This window comes from Drosophila santomea, chromosome 3R (genome assembly GCF_016746245.2).
Source record: "Drosophila santomea strain STO CAGO 1482 chromosome 3R, Prin_Dsan_1.1, whole genome shotgun sequence".
NCBI lineage: Eukaryota > Metazoa > Arthropoda > Insecta > Diptera > Drosophilidae > Drosophila > Drosophila santomea.
The window spans coordinates 15,128,258-15,148,097 of NC_053019.2; the positions used below are offsets into that span (position 1 = coordinate 15,128,258).

A 19,840-nucleotide genomic window follows, 5' to 3' on the forward strand; every position below is an offset into this window, starting at 1 on the left:
GCCCAGCTCCTGCGGCAATACAATGAATTATTTATGTAGGGCCAAAGACAGAGGGCAGCGAAATGCATAACTGAATGAATGCGTTAAGACCGAAATTAATTGGACCGAACTACCTAAAGGAAGGTGGGTATAAGGTGTAAGCTCAAAGGGCGTCTTGCTTAAGCAAAGGCTGAAGAAACCTGCAAGAAAGGTTTCCCTTGGGAAAAATATTAATATATTTTTTATTTTACTATTTGTCAATTCCCTTTAAAAAAAAGCAAAAAGTTTGTAGCAAGTCCTGGCCAAAGATAGACCCTGCCAAACACCCATGATTAGTCAGATTTGCGCGAACGCTTGGACTCCGGCTCATCGTCCTTCTTCTGGCGGCGCTTGGAGATCGGTGGGGAAGCGTTGCCATGCAGCTTAAACTGGAGGCCACTGGAGGTCAGATTACCGCCTCGAGCAGTCGGCGGACCCTTGGGCGGGCGCTCCACGAACTTGACCGTCAGGGGCCGGAAGGCGCCCTCGATCATGTACCGATCCATGCCGAACTTGGCCATCTCGGCGTCCCGGCAGTGCTCGAAATGCACGAAGGCCACGCCACGGGACATTTTGCTGAACTTGTGGCGCAGCAAATTGATATCCAAGACGTTGCCGTAGGTGGCGAAGAGCTCTCGCACCTTCTTCTCGTCCATGTACGTGGGCAGGTTGGCCACGTACAGGTTGGTGTTCCTGGGCGGATCCTCCGAAGGTCGGGCGAAGGCCACCTTCAGCCGCTTGCCGCGCGTCTCGTAGCCATCCATGCTCTCCTGGGCAGCAGCCGCCTGGCGGGGTGACACGTAGTCCACGAATCCGTAGCAGCAGCTTATGCCCGTCCTGCGGTGGCGGATGATTTTGGCCTTGCGGATCTCACCGAACTTGGAGAAGAGGCGGTGCACCTCCGACTCCGTCATGTCCTGCGGCAGGTAGTTGAGTATCAGGTTCGTCTGCCCCCGACTGGAAGCATTATTAATGAGAGGCGGCACTGGGCTTCCGGTCTGGAACATCTCGGAGCCGGCGTATCCCCAGCTCAGCGGCTGGATGGTGGACTCCTGGGCGGTCATTATCTCTACGTTATAGATGCGACTCTTAAGTAGAAACAAATGCGTAAGGGACTGAGGTCAGTGTATTGCTTTCCACGAAATGGGATCCAAATCAAAACACTTACTATGAAAAATTGGCAATTACAATATCCGAATTGACTTAAAAGTCGGGGTACTTTGCAGCACTGCCTCCAAATGCTAAAAGTTTTCCTTATTTTCCGGAATGTGATTGACAATTAGTTTTATGACAAACGGCATGGTTTTGGACAACAATCAGTTGGTAAATAAACTAAAATCATACTTTTGACAACATACGAGGTGTTTGAAAACGAATTTAGCTTAAAACCAGTATTGTACAAAGTTATAAAATCATTCAAACTTGGCGGCTTTGAATTTCACATAACTTAAGTTTCACTTTAAGTAAATACAATACCATTTCTAGTTTTGAATGCTTTAAGAAAGCCCTACTTAACACCTAAATCCGAATGCAAATTAAGTAAAATCCACTTGGCAAAATCGCTGATTTGGCTGAGAAGTTGGCGTGCCAAGACAAAATGAAACCCTTTATGTGCACAAGGTGCAAAAGTTTCTGAAAAGTTTTCCAGCTGTTTATTTATTTGTTTGCTGATTATGGAATTTCGACATTGCCGATTCGAAGGTGGAATGGAAGTACTGCACAAAGGAATGTAAAAATTGTGCAGGTGGAAATTAAATTGGATATTGTGGATATTTGGGGAACCGACATGGCACTCGAGTCCATCGATTAAATCAATTGAATGCTCCGTTGTTTATTGCCAAAGCAAACTTGTTCATTATTTCTTTTTGTTTTACTTAGCCTCATATTAATTAATTTCCATTTCCGTTTCGTTTATCTTGGCTACGCCGATTTTTACCTTCATGCTGACTAGACAATTAATCAAGTTTAATTACTCGACCGCTGTGGGAGGAGCTCCTCCTCCTCCTCCAGCTCCAGCTCCTTATCCTAGTCGGGGACTCCCCGAGGACCAGCGGATCCGCATTTGCCCGATGTGGTGGCCATCTGCATTAATCACTTGAATATGCTTTCATTTCTCAGCGCCATGTGTGGGGCAGGAAGGCAGGAGCGCAGGAGTGGAGGAGTGGAGGAGCATCCAGAAATGGGCAGGACTCAGATAAAACCCGCCATTAAAAGACGCCTCACGTAAACAATTCATTCGGATGAGGTGGGTCGTTTACATATTTTCGCAGCGAGCTGCTATTTCGTTCCCTGCTGGTATATTGGGACAATTTAAAACTTGGGAACTAATGATATAAATACACATTTAGACACACCGGGCTTAAACTGCTTAGCCTCTTCATTTTGTCGACTTTTTTCGCTCTTAACTTTCTGGCCTGGCTTTTTCAACTTACACTGATCACTTTCATAGTTCCATATCCAAATTTGAAATAAATAAATCAATTGAGATACTAACAAGAATTATTTTAATCATGTCGCTCGGTGCGATTTCCTTTTGACATGAATTATGAATACATGAATTATGAAGTGAACGTCAGGTGTCGCCACGGTGTCATGTAGAGTAAATGTAGGTAACATGTCAACAGGTATGCCTATGTAAGCACTGAAAAATGTAAATAGATCTCGTTGAAGATTCGACTTCATTTTAATAGCTGATTTTAAGAACGTGTCTGCGCTTTCAATACAAACTTTATTAACTTTACACATTAAAAATAGTTACTTCATAAATTCATAGAAAGTGATTCATGCATGTAGGTTCTACATGGTCGGTTAACAAAGGAGCTTCGTCTCGAAGCAGTTACTAATGATACAAATGTTATACATGTCTTGGAGGATCACACAATAAATACGCAAGTTCAGTTTTACTACAAGCTCTAGGTGATAACAGTGATTGTGGAAAACGTTCATAGACCATATGAACTCCATTAACTAAAAGTTAAGCCTCAACTCTACAGAATGCTACGGTAAACGTTAGATTTCATCTTTAAAGAGAGCCCCTAGACTTCTTTTGCTTCGATGATCTCGAATCGCAGGTCGTACTGCTGGTCAAAGCCAATGAGGCAGTCGGACATTAAATAAAGCGTGAGCTGTAGACGTCCGAGTCGGGGAGTTGCCTGGAACGAAATGCGGTTGGAGCAACGCTGACCACGAATGGAAATCCGCTTCATGGCCAGGAGCTCGTCATTGGCCTGGGAGCCCAGGGTCAAGAACCAAGCTTCGTTCTTGGGCTTTGGATATTTTGGGCAGTGCACCGTGTAGCTTTGTCCACCGCCTCTTCTCTGTCCACTGACATTAAGGCGCTGTAAGTTTACTACGAGGACGTAGTCCTCATTGGCATGTAGGGGTAACCATTCGCCCCTCGTGTCATCAGAAAGTGAGAGCGGTCGCTTGGCATTCTCGTTCTCCATGTACCGACCCTCTACGGATATTTGAAGTGCTATCTCGGGCATATCTTGAATTACCTGGAAATGTTTAAAGTACCTTTAAACATTTGGTTCGGAAATTTGGTTAATACGAAGCGTACCTTATACATCTGTTCGATCTCGTGCTCCTCGAAGGCATCTCGCAGAGGCTTCGCCAGTACTTCATACTCCTGTTTGCACAGCTCCTTCAGCATGGGCAGCGTCAAATAGTCATGCTCACCGTGTGGTATGTTCAGGAAGGCATCCAGATTGTCCTCGTTCACTCCCGGCAGCGTTAGGAACTCACTGGCGTCGAACCAGCGGGCTTGAATGACGCTCTGCATGAGTTGCTGCACAATCAGAGTGGTTGACAGCCAACCCCGCTCCGCTGTATAGTCCACCATGGCTTGCATCACTCGAGTGGCGTTGTCCAGAGCCGACTTGGTGTCGGTCAGGTAATCCGAATTCGGAAGGGACTGCCGTGTAAAGTGGGCCTGGAGTAGCAGGAACGTTTTGGTATACGGAGAGTCCCAGGACGACGACGGGGGTCTAAAGCGACTCGTTTCAGCCATCTGCTCATTGTACTTATCCTCGTTGTGACGGACAGGTTGCTGATCAAATTCATAGGAGTCGGCGATGGCGAGCAGAACTTCCTTGGTGCTCATGCCCGGCTGCAGATCCTCCAGAAAATGCTTCATAGTGCGGTACGACAGGTAGTAATAGGAACTGATTCGGCCCAAGAAGGTTGGCACCAGACATCCGTCACGCTCCACCAGACAGGCAGCAGCAGAAAGTTCATAGACCACGCGCTCAACCAGGTTGGACATGAAGGCATTAACATTCTCCGGTTCTATGCCCTGCAGCTGGTAGTACGACGGGTTTCGGAGTAGTCGCCTGAAGAAGTAAGTCCACGTCAGATAGTCCAAAGCGGCCTGCTTCGACTGAACAGTTCCGGCAACGATTTCAGCATTTATGTGCTCCGGCAGCACTCCCAGCAGACTGGACTCTACCGGGAATGGATCGTACAAGAACTTCTTGTAGAAATTCTTCTTTTCGTCGTGCACCAGAACGACGGCCACGCCTTCATTGTCGAACTGCGGCCGCCCGGCTCGTCCCATCATTTGTAGCACATCGGTAATGGGCATGTCCACGTACTTCTTCACCTTTCCGTCAAAGTATTCGGTACCTTTGATCACCACCAGATGAGCTGGTAAGTTAACACCCCATGCCAGTGTAGCTGTGGCCACCAGGACCTGGATCTTCCTATTGAGGAACAGCTCCTCAACACACTTTCGATCCTGTTCCTGCAAGCCGGCGTGATGTAGACCAATGCCGAAAGCTAGGCAGAATTTAAGGTTCTGGTCTCGAATATTCTGCAGAATCAGCTCCATTTCGTTCTCGGCGATGTGCAGGAACTGCTTGGGATTCAAGTCGCCGGCCACGAAGGTAATCAGGTCCAGAGCCGTGAGGCGGGTTTGCCGACGCGAGGAGACAAACACGATGGTGGGCTCACACGGGGAGTAGGTGCGAATGGCCTGGAACGTGGGCCGGTTCATTGTTGCCATGCGAGGACAGTAGTGCTTTCCTGGGAAACCATTGATGTGCACCTGGAGAGGCACTGGCCGCACCGAGGGCTTGAAGTTGTACAGTCCCATCTTTTTGATTCCCAACCAGTTGGCCAGATCTTGAGCGTTGGCCAATGCTGTGGACAATCCCACGATTCGAATCGCCCGACCGGTATGGGAACTGATAAAGTTTGTACGCGATACAATCACTTCGATGACCGGTCCTCGATCCTCTCCCAGCAGGTGGATCTCGTCGATGACGATTAGGGACACATGCTGCACGTACTCGCGGGTCTGCCAAGAGCGACTGATGCCGTCCCACTTCTCTGGCGTGGTAACAATTAGTTGGGACTCTCGGATGGCCTGGATGTCGGGAGTGACGTCGCCAGTTAACTCAACAACCTTAAGACCCAGAGAGGAGCGCTGGAAGCGTTGCTCCCAATCGGATATGCGCTCCTTGACCAACGCTTTAAGTGGAGCGATATAAACCACTTTGCACTTGGGATTCTGGTTCAGGGCCCTGAAGATGGCGATCTCCGCCACAATGGTCTTTCCACTGCCGGTGGGAGCGCCTAAAAGCACATTGTTGTCGGTGTGGTACAGGCAGTGAAAGATCTGCGTCTGGATTGGATTGAAGTGCGTGAATTTGTAGAGGGATTCGTAGAGAACGTTCTTGAGGCAGCTGACCGGGAGCGGGCGGAGGGGCAGAAGCTCCGTGAGTGGCGGGTGGTGTTCCGGCAGCACGAGATGTTGAAATGATAATGGAATGCATGTAGTACTTCCAAGCCAGCTATCGCTGCTTACTCTTATGTAGTATTGTGGCGGCAGTGGCTCCTTCAGAGGAATGGTCATCACCAGCTGCTGCGACTGGCCGCTCATCACCAACTTCCGGGTGACTTGAAACAGCTCCGAGTGGTAAATGTAGTTTGACTCTGGATCTTCAATCCACAGCCAGAAGCTTTGGCTCGTCTTTCCATGAACTCGGTCGTTCCACGTGAAGCTGGGCCAAATGTCCACCTTGATACGCAGCACCGTTCGAGTTATAGGCTGCAGACTGGCTTCCGCTTCCAGCAAGGGCAGTTCCTGCGCCGACCGGATAACCAGATCTGCATAAGTATTGCTGCGGAGCCACTCTCTTAGCTCCCGCTGCTCCATATCCCTCAGCCGATAGACACTCAGACCGCGTCTTTCAAGTTTGTCGATGGTCTCGGCGTTAATGGCTGGGAACTGTTTTAGGTGGCAGTCATCATCCCATTGGCGCCGTTCAAACATCTTGCAAAGCTGCAGCATGCGTCCTGCCAGGACCGCATTATTCTGTCGCAATACAATGGAGAACAGCGCTCTGGTTATCCTTCCTATATTCGTGGTAATATATGACATGTCGGAGCTCAGTGAAAAAGATTTCACATACCCATTGGAAAGATATGTCTGAATGAGAATGTTCACCTGGCAAAAAACATAAAATTAGGCTTGGGAAAAGGCTTGTAGATGTTTAATCATTACCTTGCCGTGTATATTCTCACTTCCGCCGTGTGCCTTTATCTTACAATAGGCGTTTCTCAGTTCGTCCAATTCCTCCATCTCATCATCGCGTACCTTAAGTTGCTGAAACTCCTGCGCCTGAGAAATCATGGCCAAAATCTCAGCCTGGGTCATAAACGGCTTCATTAACTCGTTAAAAGTTTCCACTGTATCGTACTTTATGTAGAAATGAGATGCAGTGCGACCTAAGTCAGTGATGTTCATGTCCATGGTGCGCTGGTTAAACCGCATCATCCGAGCTTTGTCCAGACTCATCGATGCGGACATGATGAGAGCTCGGCGGCGAGCTTCTAGAGTGGGATCCTTCTGTAGCTCCGAATACTCGATACCGTACACATGAGGATTTATCCTCATTCGCACAAACAAGTACCTTTAAATTAATGTGATAAAATCGATAACAATCAAATTGACCAGACATATAATTAAGTTCAATATCAACATACGTATAACTGAGCCACTCGATCGCTTCCTCCACATTGGTAATGGTGCCAAGGCCAATTTCCGCATTAAGATTGTCGGCCAGACAATTCACGAAGTTGGACTCGATGGGGAATTGATTGGTCAGCAGCGACAGGTAGTGATTCAGCTTATCATAGCTGGTGATGATGGTGCCCACTCCACTCTTGTCGAACTGTGGCCGACCGGCGCGGCCAAAGATTTGCAGCACATCGAGAATGCCCAGGTCCACAAAGCTACCGTGCTTGGCATCGTATATATCTGTTCCTCGGATGATGACAGCGTGAGCCGGCAGATTGACACCCCAGGCAAGAGTGGCCGTGCAGACGAGCACCGAGATGTGGCCTTCGACAAAGTACTTCTCAACCATCTGACGATCGGCGCGTAGCATTCCCGCATGGTGCATGGCCAAGCCGCAAGAGAACAACTCCACCAGTTGCTTGTTTCGGCTCCTCTGTATCGAACGCGTTGCAAGTCCGTGAGCAGCGGAATCCTTGGGCAGGAACAGGGCACTGGTATTGTTCTGCTGGGCCAGTTCGCGAATCACGTTTGCCGTTCGCACCGTGGCGTTCCGGGCATGGACAAAGACCATTATCTGATGACCTTCCTGCACCATCTCAACGCACTTTTGGTAACAGCACTGGTCCATATCAGCGATCTGCTGCAGCGGCTTAACCGACTTAATGCCCACAAAATTGGTGTCCAGTGGCACAGGTCGGAAGCGGGAGTCAAAATAAAACAGACCCTTCATGGGATTCACACGCAGGAAGTGAGCCACATCGATGTAGTTTGGAAGGGTTGCGGATAGGCCTACGATGCGAATCATTGACTGCGAGGACTCGACAAGGCGGAGGGTACGAGCCACCAATGCCTCCACAACGGGACCTCGCTCACCGTGCAAAAGATGCACTTCATCAATGATGAGTAACTTCACCAGGCTTATCAAAGCCACGTCGCCGCTGCCTGGAAGGTAATTTTGTTAACATTTTGTGCAAAACCTAAAATATTATCCTTACCCTTTCGGGTTACCACATCCCATTTCTCTGGTGTGGTTACTAGTATCTGGGTGGCAGCCATTTCCGCCTTGGTTAGCTGCATGTCACCAGTTAGCTCGCGTACAACGATTTGTAGAGATTTCAGGCGCTTGGAGAAGTTATCAACCATTTCCGAGGCCAACGCCTTCATTGGGGCAATGTAGACGATCTTGAATTCGTCCCGGTTGATGACTCCCTGTTCCAGGTGGCAACGGATGGTGTGCACAATAGACAGCATAGCCACGTTGGTCTTTCCGGCTCCCGTGGGCGCGCACACCAGCATATTTTCGTTGCTGTGATAGGCAACCGGATAGACCACGGACTGGATGCGATTCAGCTCCTTGCAGTTGGCAAAGGCCAGTCTGCCCACGTCGTCCAATTCTTCGATCTTAATGCGCTTGTTGCCGACAGAGAGTGGGGGTGGCTCACTTGCTGGGATCTTTACCTCCTCCCACTGCTTGTTATCGACACGCTGGGCGTTGTCGGGCAGAGTGATTCTGCTGCCTCCTATGAAGCCTGCGTGCTGTTTCGCCAGAAGCTGGCTGTCGAACACATAGGGATAATGGATGGGCTGGTTGTAGGAGGACTGTTTGTACTCCGCTTTAGCCGCCTTTGTGCTGAGCAACAGAGGCTCGCGCTGTGCGGCTTCCAAGAGCTTTCGCTGGTGCTGCATGCGCAGTTGTTGAACGGAAACGGAGACCGCACAATTCGGGTCATCCTCGGGCTCTTCGTCCTTAATGCTTCGCATGATGCGCTGCAGTTTTTTCTCCTCCCGCCGCTGCATTTTGCCCAGCTGCTTCTCCTGGGCCGACTGAACTACGACGGCGCTAGCCACGGTGGGACGCCGCTCTGCGGCTCCTTCACTGGCAGCAGTCTGGATGCGCTTCTGTTTCACCTCCTTGACGCGGCGGGATCGGGTGGCGAACTGATCTAGTTGGCGAGCGATCTTGTCCCGTTCCTGGAGCAGTTTCCCCACCAATTCAAAGTGATCGAATCCCAGAAGTTCCATTAGCTCATTCTGCAACTCCTCGCTGCTGCGCTTGGAACCGAGAATGTCGCCCACGCGATCCATTAGGTGCTCGTCGTCCAGCTTTTCGGAGATTCCAAGCAGAGTCTGCAGTTCCGGACTCAACTTGGCGGCTTCCGAGCTCTGGGACACCAGCGTGGTGGATTTCGTTTTGTACTTCATGGAGAACTTGTTAACGGTGCGGTTTTTGAGAAGCGCATCCGGCGCCAGATCCGTCAGCAGACTGATGTCCATCCACACGGAGGGCGTGCACTTGACATGGATATGAGCGCCCCATAGTGGGCCTACACCGGGCGCCTTGTGCTGCGTCTGTCGCCAACGCTTGAGCGCGGATCTTTCGTGATCCTCAAGCAGATCGCCGATGGTCTGGACGCAGTCGTGGATTTGAGTCTTTTTGCGATCGAAGATCTGGCCGAACATGCCGTGCAGCCGCTGGGTGGTGGCCACCAGGAGCACCCGCTGATCCAGCAGCAGCCAGAATAGAAAGAGCGCGGCGTGCTCCACCACCTGTGGCTGCTCCTCGTAGCCCATACACTCCTGCACCAGATTGCGCAGCTTCTGCAGCTGCACCTTTGCGGCGGGCTGCTTTTCGGTTGGCATCTGGGCCAGAAGCCGCGCGATGGTTTGCTCCTCCTTGCTGGAGAGGATCGAAGTGGCAAGGAAACGGAATTCATCAGAATTTCACAGGTGGTGAAATCGCTACTTACATTTGGCTGTTCGTCGTCGTGGACGCACTAGAGTTGGTTTTCGCCTGCCGCAGGACGCTGAAGCGCCGGCTTTGGGCCTCCAGCTCCGTCTTGGTGCGCAGCGATGCACTCAGTCGTGGCGGCTCCCACATATTCAATCGCTTTTTATGACTAGAGCTGGTGCAAAATTAATGTTTACGTTTTTTCTTCCCAAATCGCAGAGTGGGCCGGCTTCTTCTTCCCCCTAAAATACTAATAAACACCAACTGCGGTCACACTGGATGGAAACGGTGTTGCCACACATTGGGAAATAGCTTGAATGTCGTATATCGTAAGTTGAAATTCAAAAAAAGGTCGTTACAAATAATGGTGTGCCACTAAAATTAATTGCGATGTCTAAATAGCTGCAAATTCGCATAATTAAATGTACAAGCCCACTTTTAGGATGGAATAATATAAATAATTAGGTTGACAACAGCATAAACCATGTATTTTCATATCCTCCGTATTGTATGAATATACGAAGTCACTTTTGAGGACTCTGCTCACAATTTTAATATGCTTAACTTGCCACTTGCCGCAAGATGAAGAAGTTTTACAACCTGTGTCCAGCTGCTTTGATTTGCGGCTGACAAGCGTCCCCCGCCCCAAACAACCCCAAAATAACCCCATAAACTTGTTGCGCAAGCTGCAATTGTCTGTGTGCTGTTACTTAATATGCGCTGCGTGTTCACATGCCCGCTGGAAACCTCCTCCTGGTTATTCATCTGCCACATGCTTCATTGACCACTTTGAATGCCTCTTTCACTGAAGCTCCAAGTGGGCAGATGTCCTGCAAGCGACGAGTATATAAAGTCAGGAACCGGCACCTCGGTCCTTTCATTTGCGCTTTCTCAGGGATACGAAACAGGACACCAGGAGAAGATCATATGTGTGGCACAGCATTCTGAGCCGACTGCCGACCAATGACCAAGACAACGATGCATTGGCTGGCGCACCTCCAGATCATCGTGCTATGTGAGTTTAGACTTTGAAGTAACTAATGGTTAGGTTGTGTAACTAAAACTTTGCGTTGTGAAGGCATTTGGTTGATGTGCCCCAGTTCGCAGGCCATAAAATGCGACACCTGTGGCAAGGAGTGTGCCAGCGCATGTGGCACAAAGCACTTTCGGTAAGATAATATATCCAAAGAGTTTCCCAACTGGCGTTTCGCACGTGTTATTCATTTTGCTCACCCAGAACATGCTGCTTTAACTACCTTCGCAAGCGATCTGACCCCGACGCACTGCGTCAGAGCTCCAACAGGCGGCTCATCGACTTCATCCTGCTGCAAGGACGTGCCCTCTTCACCCAGGAGCTGCGAGAAAGGCGCCACAATGGCACTTTGATGGACCTCGGCCTGAACACCTACTACCGCTGAAGACAACCCCAGATTATCTTGTACCACGTTTACTGATAACCAAACTGGCATTGATTTTGATTAACGAACTATGTGATCCAATGGCTATGGCAAATGGTTGAAATGCTTGAAATGTTACTTACCAATAAAGGCACACACTTCTTTGGGGCACTGTGCCCGACAAAGCAGTTGAGTAAGTGATAAGTGGGCGATTTTGATTTTGTATCAATTGCTGTTATATTTTTACAATATTTTTTTTTACATTTTTCATTGCCAGCTTTTTTTGGGGTTTTCCTTGAGGTGCCTTTGCAAAATAGTTGAGTCTTTGTAGATCTAGAGCCGTCAGTTCCCTACGTCTGCAGTCGTCGTCTCTGATTCGCCTAAGCCTAAGCCTGCGACTCGCTGATCTCGGCGGTGGCCTGGGTCCTCGAGTCCGAGGTGAGGTCGTCCTTGCCGCAGGCCAGACATGGCATCTTCTCCCTGAGCACCTGCTTGTACTTCGGGTGGCTGTGGCAGGAGATATATCAAAATATAAGTTATATATAGTAGGTAGATAGATGCTACCATCTCACCTCAGTCCATACACAATGGGATTGCACACCGCATTGGCCTTGGCAAACACGGAGCCGCAGATGGTGCTCAGCGGACTCAGGTGCATCGACTCGAAGATGCCCGCGTAGTTGATGATGGTGTACGGGGTCCAGGCGAAGAACCACAGCGATATGGTGGTCAGGGCCACCTTGGCCAGCTTGATCTCGATGGCCTTGCTCTTGTCGGCCTCGCTGTTCCGCAAGGAGGCCACGTTCATCTTCTTCGCCTGCTCGCGCATGGCCTTCTCATGGGCAGCTACAGCCTGCAAGGCAAGGATCGATCCTTAACAGTATCCGTGGATAATAAAAGTAAGAGAAATCGTACCTTCATGATGTGCCAGTAGGAGAAGATGATGGTCAGCAGCGGCGTGAGATAGACCCACAGGGAGTAGACGATGATGTAGGACCTGTTCCACCAGTCCTTGGCGAAGTAATCGGTGCCGCAGGCGGTCATGTTACCCTCGGGCACATAGCGATTCCAGCCGAAGAGCGGCATCAGAGCCCAGGCACCGCAGATGATCCACACGACCATGAGCCGGAGCACCGCCGCCGTGGCCGTCAGTGGCTTCCTGGCCATTCCCTTCACGATCACGCAGTAGCGATCGTAGGCAATCAGCGTCATCGACCAGATGGAGACGCATCCGAAGAGCGAGCCAAACATGCCGTATAATTCGCACAGGAAGGGACCCATGATCCAGGTGCCATAGAATCCATTCAGCACCACCGGCGGGAACATGGTGAACATCATCATGAAGTCGGAGAAGGCCAGGTTGACCACAAACATGTTGGACGGCGTGCGCAGTCCCTTCGACGAGGTGAAGATGTACATCACAATGAAGTTGCCCGCCAGCGACATGGTGCCCAGAATGGCAATCACGAAGCCAATGATGCCGAACCACATGGGCTCCAGTGGGGGCCACTGGTACCAGTACGGGTCCACCATGTGCATGATCTCGGCGGGCACACTCTCCGCCAGGCTGAGATTGCGCCCATCGCGCATATAGGCGAAGCTCGGGGGATTCAGGCTGGCCATTTTGGGTGCTGGTGGTGCTGCTACTGCTGGTGGTGCTTCGGTGGTGACTTCGTCTGAACTTGGATCGCTGGCTACTCTGCTGCGGCGACTACTCGCTGTCCATAGCAGGACGACTGACTCTCGGGACGCGAACTCGGCGGCAATGCCTGGGGCGGAACCATGGCCGGTTCTTTATATGTCCACTCTTGTTCACCGCGTCTTAGACTAATTGCCCTAATCCAATTAGCCGGCACTTGGCCAATCCAAAGCTAACCGTTCGAATTGGGCTTTCGATTGCCGCAGGTTTGCTGCGTCGGATTAGCAGCAGTCGCGTCATTTCGAAAGCGTCTTAGCCGCCACAACGGTCATGGTCAAGTTTGAGGTACCACCCACCCGGCAATTAGATTAAGACAAACGCTTTCCTGCTTCCTCAAGTTCACGTTTTCACGTTTTCACGTTTTACTGACTGACTGACACAATCCGGGCTCTCCTCCTCAGGAATGCCAATGGTAGCCCAGCTTGCGGGCGCCCCTCATCACGGTGGACAGCTGGAACTGCAGGCTGCCGTAGGACTCCATGGAGAGTCCCTTGCACTTCAGGCTGTCCAGCAGCACCTTGGGGTCCTTCAGCTCCGGCTCCCGCCGCAACAGCCAACTGGTGATGTCCGCCATCATGCTGGGGCACTTGGGCATCAGGATGGGGGCCTGCAGCTGCTCCGTCTGATCCGCTGGCCGACGGCTGCCAAAGACGGGCAGGTGGATGTGGGCGTAGCCGAGCAGTGTTTCCCTTCCCAGGCCACTGCGCCCGAACACGCTTACCAGGATCTGGGGCCCTGAAAACCAAGGGAAAAAGAGGATATAAAAACTCATTACCAAGAAGGTTGAGTAAAAGTTCTTGAATCTTTTTGGCAGTGCTTGCATTTAGTTACGGAGTAATACATCTTCTAGTAAATGCAAGTGTAATGCCCGAAGTGGAAAATAATCAATTCTATACTCCTACTTACAGCCATAGGGACTGGTGCTCTTGTAGGTCACCTCGATGGGCATGTTGAAGACAATCGGCTCGTTGAAGTGGCCCCTTCTGTTGGTGGCCAGTTGGGTGAGTCCGTGCTGGGGTCCGGAGGACAGCTGCCAGTCGGGGCCAGCGACCAGTTCGTAGCGCAGGAAGACGAACTCCTTGTCGGGACCCAGGGGAAAGGTGGCCGACACTATTTGGCCCACGATGCTCAAACTGAAGTAGCTGGCGGTGGCTTTCGCGTCCATGGCATTCGGAACACTTTCTTTGGCACTCCGGAACTTCTTTTTGGCTTTTTTGGCTCTTTGTTTATGTTTTTCATGCGGCGGAGTGGTGTCCTCGTTGCCCGGGAGACTGACGCCCTCGCTGGCGCTCATGGTGGTGGTTACGGCTACCGACTTTCGACGGGGTGTGTTTCCAACCAAGTCGAGTGGCAACAACTTTTATTTCCACCTGACAACTGACATGGGCACAGAGACTTAGTGTTGAAAGTGGCCAAAACATATGACAGCTTGTCCCAAAAAAGGGGTTTTTTTTTATAAGATTTTAAAATATATATATTTTGCTTAACTATCAAAAAGGCTATTCAATGCATTTTTATGTATTCTTTTTTCCATATTGAAAACCAGAAATAGTCGTCAGGTTCCTAAACAGCTAGGCCATTATTGTCATTCTCTCTGTTTTCTATTCGATTTTATTTAAATGCACTATTGTATTAATTTAATGCTTATGCCTTTGCATATGACTGGCAAGATCATAAACGAAATTTATGTAAACAATTTCTCGATTTTTTGTTGATTGTGAGAGTCTCAGGAATTCCCGAGAGACACTCAGCACTTATCGACTGTAAATACGGATGGTATATGGCCTGTCTGCATTTAATAATAGTTTAGATAAAGCACCGATGATAATTTCTATTTTTCGCTGATTTAATGAGGCAGCAAGTTCATAAATCACACTAATGATTCCTTTCGGTATGCATTGTAACTACTTTAGTCGCCGCCTTGGTGGATTTCCTTTGTTTCGCCAGTTAAGTACGGAAAACAACTTATTTTATTCGCACACTTTGTCTTATGTCGACGGCTGTGTAATTTAATTCCAATCGCTATCGCTCGTTACATGGACTTCGAGTGGTTCTGGCTTCCAATTTGCATACTCCGATACAGATTTAAATTCAGATCCACATCGAGATCGAGATCGGAGTAACATATCTGCGCTCCGCTAGTATGTGACAATTACAAGATAATAACTCTTTCTGCAGTCTAATAACCGGCAGTCTGGGTGGGGCAAAAGGTCAATTTCGATTTGACTCACAGCCGTCGTGTAATTAATGCTGTAATGGCCATTTAACAATTTATAGCTGCCAACGCGGCATGCCTGTAAATCATTGTGACAATTGCCGGCGCTACCGAAACGGGAAGTCGCGCCTCCGCTCCTCGATCTTCGATCCCCAGTGCCGCTCCCTATTAGCATGATGCATTATGCAATATGCAATGGCCATTGGGCCAATGGGCCAACTAGCCAGTCAGTCAGTCAGTCAGTCAGTCAGTTAATCAGCTAAGTCCCCCATGGGCGTAATTAAATTGCGCCTCAAGTAATGTCGATGGTTCAAGGCGATCTCACCTGGCTCACCTGGCATCTTCTCGAGCCGCAGAACCGCCACGCAGATGATCTTCGCATCCGCCAGATTGGATTGTCACTGCAGCTGTGGTGCAGAGTGGTGCATAGTGGTGCCGCAGCTGGGCCAGCCGATTTGTGCCGCAATAAGAGCCGGATCAAGTGCTTACACTGGCAGAAACTGCCACTTATCTCTAAGCATACCCAATTACAAATCTTTTCCAATGAAGGCAAGTGTATTTTTAATCAGAAAATAACTTACAAATTAATGGCGTGTAGTTAGTAATTATTACAATGATTAGCTGGCGTTGAAAAAACAAGTTTAAGAAGATAACATTTTCGAAATAAGATTACATGCGTATTATTCATCGCAAACTACATATTAAGAAGCACTGTTTACAGAAAATTTGCTGCTGGTTCATGATATTCCAACAATTTAATCGTTTTCTCTCCACGACTTAGAGAGCCCAATTGTGCGTTTCTAGCAGTGTAATGTGTGCGGCATGTGCAGTTCCACGAAATGAGCCAAAAGCCCCTTTGATTGGCAAAACAAAAGCTTAGGCTTAGTCAGTCAGCCGAAAGCAAGAGTAAAGCCATCAGAAATCGGACATCAGGCCATATGCCATATGCTATATGCCAAAGCCGAAAGCCGAAAGCCGCTCAATTCGTTGCTGCAATCGGAGATAATGCTGATGCAGCGCAGAATCGACATAATTTCGGCTCGAGTTTAGCATTATGGCATTATGGCATTATGCTGCGCGATTTCGACAATTTTATTCGCTTCTAATACTGAAGAACATACCGCCGAGCAGAGAAACTCACACTCACTGCCATTCTGCATTGCATTCAATTACGTTTTTGGAATCAATGAACGGAGGAATTATGCAGAAAGAAATATAAATTTTGAGCCTTATATAAAACCGATTCATATCCATTGAATGGCCGGCCGGCCTGGTGTAAATGAAAATTTTCAATTGAAGTCTTCTTTGGCAAGTGCATTGGCCACTCCACTTGGCGGAGTTGCATTACTGAAAGTCGAGCGTCGTGTGTTGAACCGATTTTGCGCAACGCGAATTTCTGGAGCGGTTCAGGGGCGGATTAGGGTCATCTAGGGAATCATCTGCAGATGTCTGCGGCTGTCTTTCCCCAACTGGCAGACAGTTCAAAGAGTCCGGATGGATCTCGGAAAATTGAAGATTGAGTTATGCATGCGTACGAGTATGTACTTGAATTCTAGTCCAATTTTATGATCTTGCCTTTCAGCGGGCACTCATCTTTTATGGCGATAGAGCGGTGCTAGCCATTGTACTTCTGCTACTTTTAAAATGTTTTTAATTTCAACTCACTTCGAGTCTCTTCCACATGATACCCATAAATATTTGCAAGCCTCTGGGATATGATTTGCATGCCAGTTTCCGAAACTCAAGGAACAGACTGATACACTGCTAAAATTGCCCTTAAAGTGCTGATTGAAAATGTATCTGAAGGGTAAAAAAGTAACTTATCCAAGTTAGTTTGGTGATTGGGTCAAGTATTTACTTTTTATTAACCTTTTTATGCCTTATTTATATTATAAGAAATATTACCATATGGTGACTACTTTCCGTTCCTTTAAGCAAATCCAAATTTGGCAGCAAAAGTGTCTTGTTTTGGGTAGCACGTTTCCCTCTGTGCATCTATATATAAACCTCTATTAGTTTATGCTTTTCGCATGCGTGGGTGGGTGTGGGCCAGTCTCAGGGTCAACGCACGTCGGCCGGCTCCCAGCGATCCCCATTCCCCATTCCCGTCCCCATCGATATCACCCCCGATTCCCATCTAGATCAGCATCAGCATCAGCATCGGCATCAGCATCGCCATCTGCGTGTGCTGTCATGGTGGCTGCTCTGTGCCGTAGTTGAATGGATGATATATGCCATATAGTTAAGTGAAATGTATCTTCGAGATACGCCACCTATCTAGGGGCTATGGGAGTACAACAAATACCTCTTACGCATGCCTCTCTATTCCGATTCCGATTCCGATTTGGATGGCGATGGCGATTCCCAATTCGATTCCTGCCGCTGATTGACAGCGGCAGTAATTGAGTTTGATTTTTGCGAATTTCCAGAATTTAGACATCATCGATGAGGGCATGGAATTGGGGGCTCTTTAAGAAAGGTTTTTGTTTAGTTAGCCCAAATATTTGATTCGATTTGATTGAGCAGCTGTCAGGGGAACTTCAAAACCTGAGCTCTCAATAATTACGCAGGCCTGCGGATCGGAATGGAATGGATCGGTACGAATCGCTGGAATGGCTGTTTTGGGTTTTCGCAAGCTTTCGATCATTCAATCAGGATCAATATTTATCAATCAAGTGTGTGGGTGAGCGCAAAAAAAACGCGACTGAATGGAACTATCAGAGCATAAACATATAGAGATGCCGAACCAACTCACGCATTAGACATATACTCAGCTACAAACATTCACATGTACATAGTATATATGGACAGATACATACGGACAGACGCAATTGACTAAGAGGCCTGCGCGTGTTGGACGCACGGACGGATAAACAGACAGTCAGTCTGACATCGAACATCTGAACATCTGATGTCTTCGATCTGAAGACTTCGATCTGAAGACTTCGATAGTGATCCGTAGTATAGGGCTCTTCACAGCCTCTCGCTCATTGATCTTCGATCCACTTGAAGGCCGCTTGCCTGCATATGCAGAGATCCACCTGAAAGTGATTCTCTATCCACATCCAAAACCAAATCCAAAACCAAATCCAAATCCAAATGCGAATCGGGGGAACGCATCTGATGCTGTTGCCATATTGGCATCAACTGCTAAACAAAAGTTTATGGCTGCCCGCCTTATGATCCAAATGCGTTAATTATTAGGATGATACCATACGATCTGAGCAGATACCATAGATACAAAGATGGCTAGACAGATAGACAGATAGATACATTGTGGTCAGAGGTAGCGGTCTCCAGTGGCTCGATCATTAGCATCTGAAAACCAGCGGCGCCTCTTTGAGCAATATTTCCTAATTTAGACCGTATGCTTCCCTTCTCGAGATCAGTATGTGATTTGCTAGACTGAGTAATTAATTGAGAGATTCGGGGTATCCAGCTAGGAAGTCGTTTATTTACTTAGTGGCTCTGTAAACATTGCTTACAGGGCATAACCAGTTCGGTGTAATATAAACAGCCGCCTTGGGGAACTTACTTGCTCACTTGCTCACTTGCTCACTTGCCTCCAGACTTTTAGGGCTGTTTTGAAAGATTTGCTGTTCTGGCTGCTGTTTTATGTTGGCATCATTTGGATCTTTTGGATGCCGGCAGTTTGTTGTTGTTCTGTGATTACAAAACAAGCGTTTTGTTGCCGATTGCATGGTTGGTGCTGCCGCTGCCACAATGCAACGCCACGCTGGAGATCGCTCTTCCTGGAATCTTTTGAGCTGTTTTTCGTTAGCCCAGCATTCTCACAACATCCGTATGTACACATCATCGTATTTTGGAATATTTTTAAATTTTTCGCCGACCTCCCCATGCGGCGAAATGGATTTTTAATTTCCAACTATACTTTAATTTGGCAAACGAGCTCTCGTCTTTTAATTGATTAATGCTTATTGCTGCGTTTGATTAACGAAAATATTTAGTATACAATAGGGTCAATTGCTACATATGGTAATTTGGCACAGAAGACACTTATGTGGAAGAGTTCTCGGCGTTCAAATAGTGGAGCGAATTGCTACTATTTTTATTCACTGACGCGATCAGTAGATTGATCTTGACCCACATTGGATGGCCTGGGATCCAGCAGATGTCGCACACTCTTTGTCCAAACGACCAAAATAAAGTAAACCATAATGTTACTAAGCGCACACGTACTAAGTTGAACCACAAATTAGTTACACTTGCCTATCTTAACTATTGCGAAATATCTCGTTAGATTTGACTCATTTGTGCGTGAGTTCAATGGGTTTTCTTTATTACGGATGAGCCAGTCATCTAACATTCAGTGGTTATCAACATCCGATCTTCTCTGAAAATGAGTTTTTAGGAAGTGCACCACTGAGTAATGCTCAAGATATGAACCATTTCTTTTTTAAATATTAGTAATGCTTTAATATTAGTAATGCTGATTAGTAAGTACATGCACTTGTACTTAATCAAGAATCTCAATTTTATTCAAGTGTGCGTCTCAGAAAAAAAATTTACAAAGAAAGTTATAAAATAGTAACATTGAATACTTCAACTGAATTAAGATTGCATTGGTATAAAAGTTTATCATACCCGTTACTCGTAGAGTAAAAGGGTATACTAGATGCGTTGAAAGGTATCTACAGGCAGAAGGTAACGTTTCTTGGCCAGGATCAAGTGCCATGTCCGTCCGTCTGTCCGTATGAACGCCTAGATTTCAGGAACTATAAAAGCTTGAAAGTTGAAG

General features: G+C 48.0%; 5 protein-coding genes across 6 annotated transcripts; 1 reads left to right on the plus strand and 4 right to left on the minus strand.

The window, feature by feature from the left end:
• Positions 1 to 205: 205 nt before the first annotated feature.
• Positions 206 to 1,343, minus strand: LOC120452137 (ELAV-like protein 4). 2 transcript variants are annotated; one of them, XM_039636224.2, is made up of 2 exons: positions 1,187 to 1,343; positions 206 to 1,106 (listed from the first exon to the last, which is right to left on the minus strand). In XM_039636224.2, the coding sequence occupies exon 2, from the start codon at positions 1,080 to 1,082 to the stop codon at positions 312 to 314; it is 771 nt and encodes a 256-aa protein (XP_039492158.1). In that variant the 5' UTR covers positions 1,083 to 1,106; positions 1,187 to 1,343; the 3' UTR covers positions 206 to 311. The 2 variants fall into 2 exon arrangements, with proteins under 2 accessions (XP_039492158.1, XP_039492157.1); XM_039636223.1 differs by having other exon boundaries at positions 206 to 1,133; positions 1,187 to 1,341.
• Positions 1,344 to 2,682: 1,339 nt separating this feature from the next.
• On the minus strand, positions 2,683 to 10,005 carry LOC120450952 (activating signal cointegrator 1 complex subunit 3). Its single transcript, XM_039634237.1, has 6 exons — positions 9,790 to 10,005; positions 8,038 to 9,719; positions 7,009 to 7,984; positions 6,527 to 6,935; positions 3,581 to 6,469; positions 2,683 to 3,518 (listed from the first exon to the last, which is right to left on the minus strand). The coding sequence occupies exons 1-6, from the start codon at positions 9,918 to 9,920 to the stop codon at positions 3,054 to 3,056; spliced, it is 6,552 nt and encodes a 2,183-aa protein (XP_039490171.1). The 5' UTR covers positions 9,921 to 10,005; the 3' UTR covers positions 2,683 to 3,053.
• Positions 10,006 to 10,656: 651 nt separating this feature from the next.
• On the plus strand, positions 10,657 to 11,361 carry LOC120450957 (trissin). Its single transcript, XM_039634244.1, has 3 exons — positions 10,657 to 10,785; positions 10,849 to 10,939; positions 11,008 to 11,361. The coding sequence occupies exons 1-3, from the start codon at positions 10,734 to 10,736 to the stop codon at positions 11,186 to 11,188; spliced, it is 324 nt and encodes a 107-aa protein (XP_039490178.1). The 5' UTR covers positions 10,657 to 10,733; the 3' UTR covers positions 11,189 to 11,361.
• A 38-nt stretch (positions 11,362 to 11,399) lies between these two features.
• On the minus strand, positions 11,400 to 12,803 carry LOC120450955 (opsin Rh6). Its single transcript, XM_039634241.2, has 3 exons — positions 12,083 to 12,803; positions 11,740 to 12,020; positions 11,400 to 11,674 (listed from the first exon to the last, which is right to left on the minus strand). The coding sequence occupies exons 1-3, from the start codon at positions 12,788 to 12,790 to the stop codon at positions 11,554 to 11,556; spliced, it is 1,110 nt and encodes a 369-aa protein (XP_039490175.1). The 5' UTR covers positions 12,791 to 12,803; the 3' UTR covers positions 11,400 to 11,553.
• Positions 12,804 to 13,246: 443 nt separating this feature from the next.
• On the minus strand, positions 13,247 to 14,308 carry LOC120450956 (B9 domain-containing protein 1). Its single transcript, XM_039634243.2, has 2 exons — positions 13,773 to 14,308; positions 13,247 to 13,601 (listed from the first exon to the last, which is right to left on the minus strand). The coding sequence occupies exons 1-2, from the start codon at positions 14,158 to 14,160 to the stop codon at positions 13,264 to 13,266; spliced, it is 726 nt and encodes a 241-aa protein (XP_039490177.1). The 5' UTR covers positions 14,161 to 14,308; the 3' UTR covers positions 13,247 to 13,263.
• Positions 14,309 to 19,840: the final 5,532 nt, after the last annotated feature.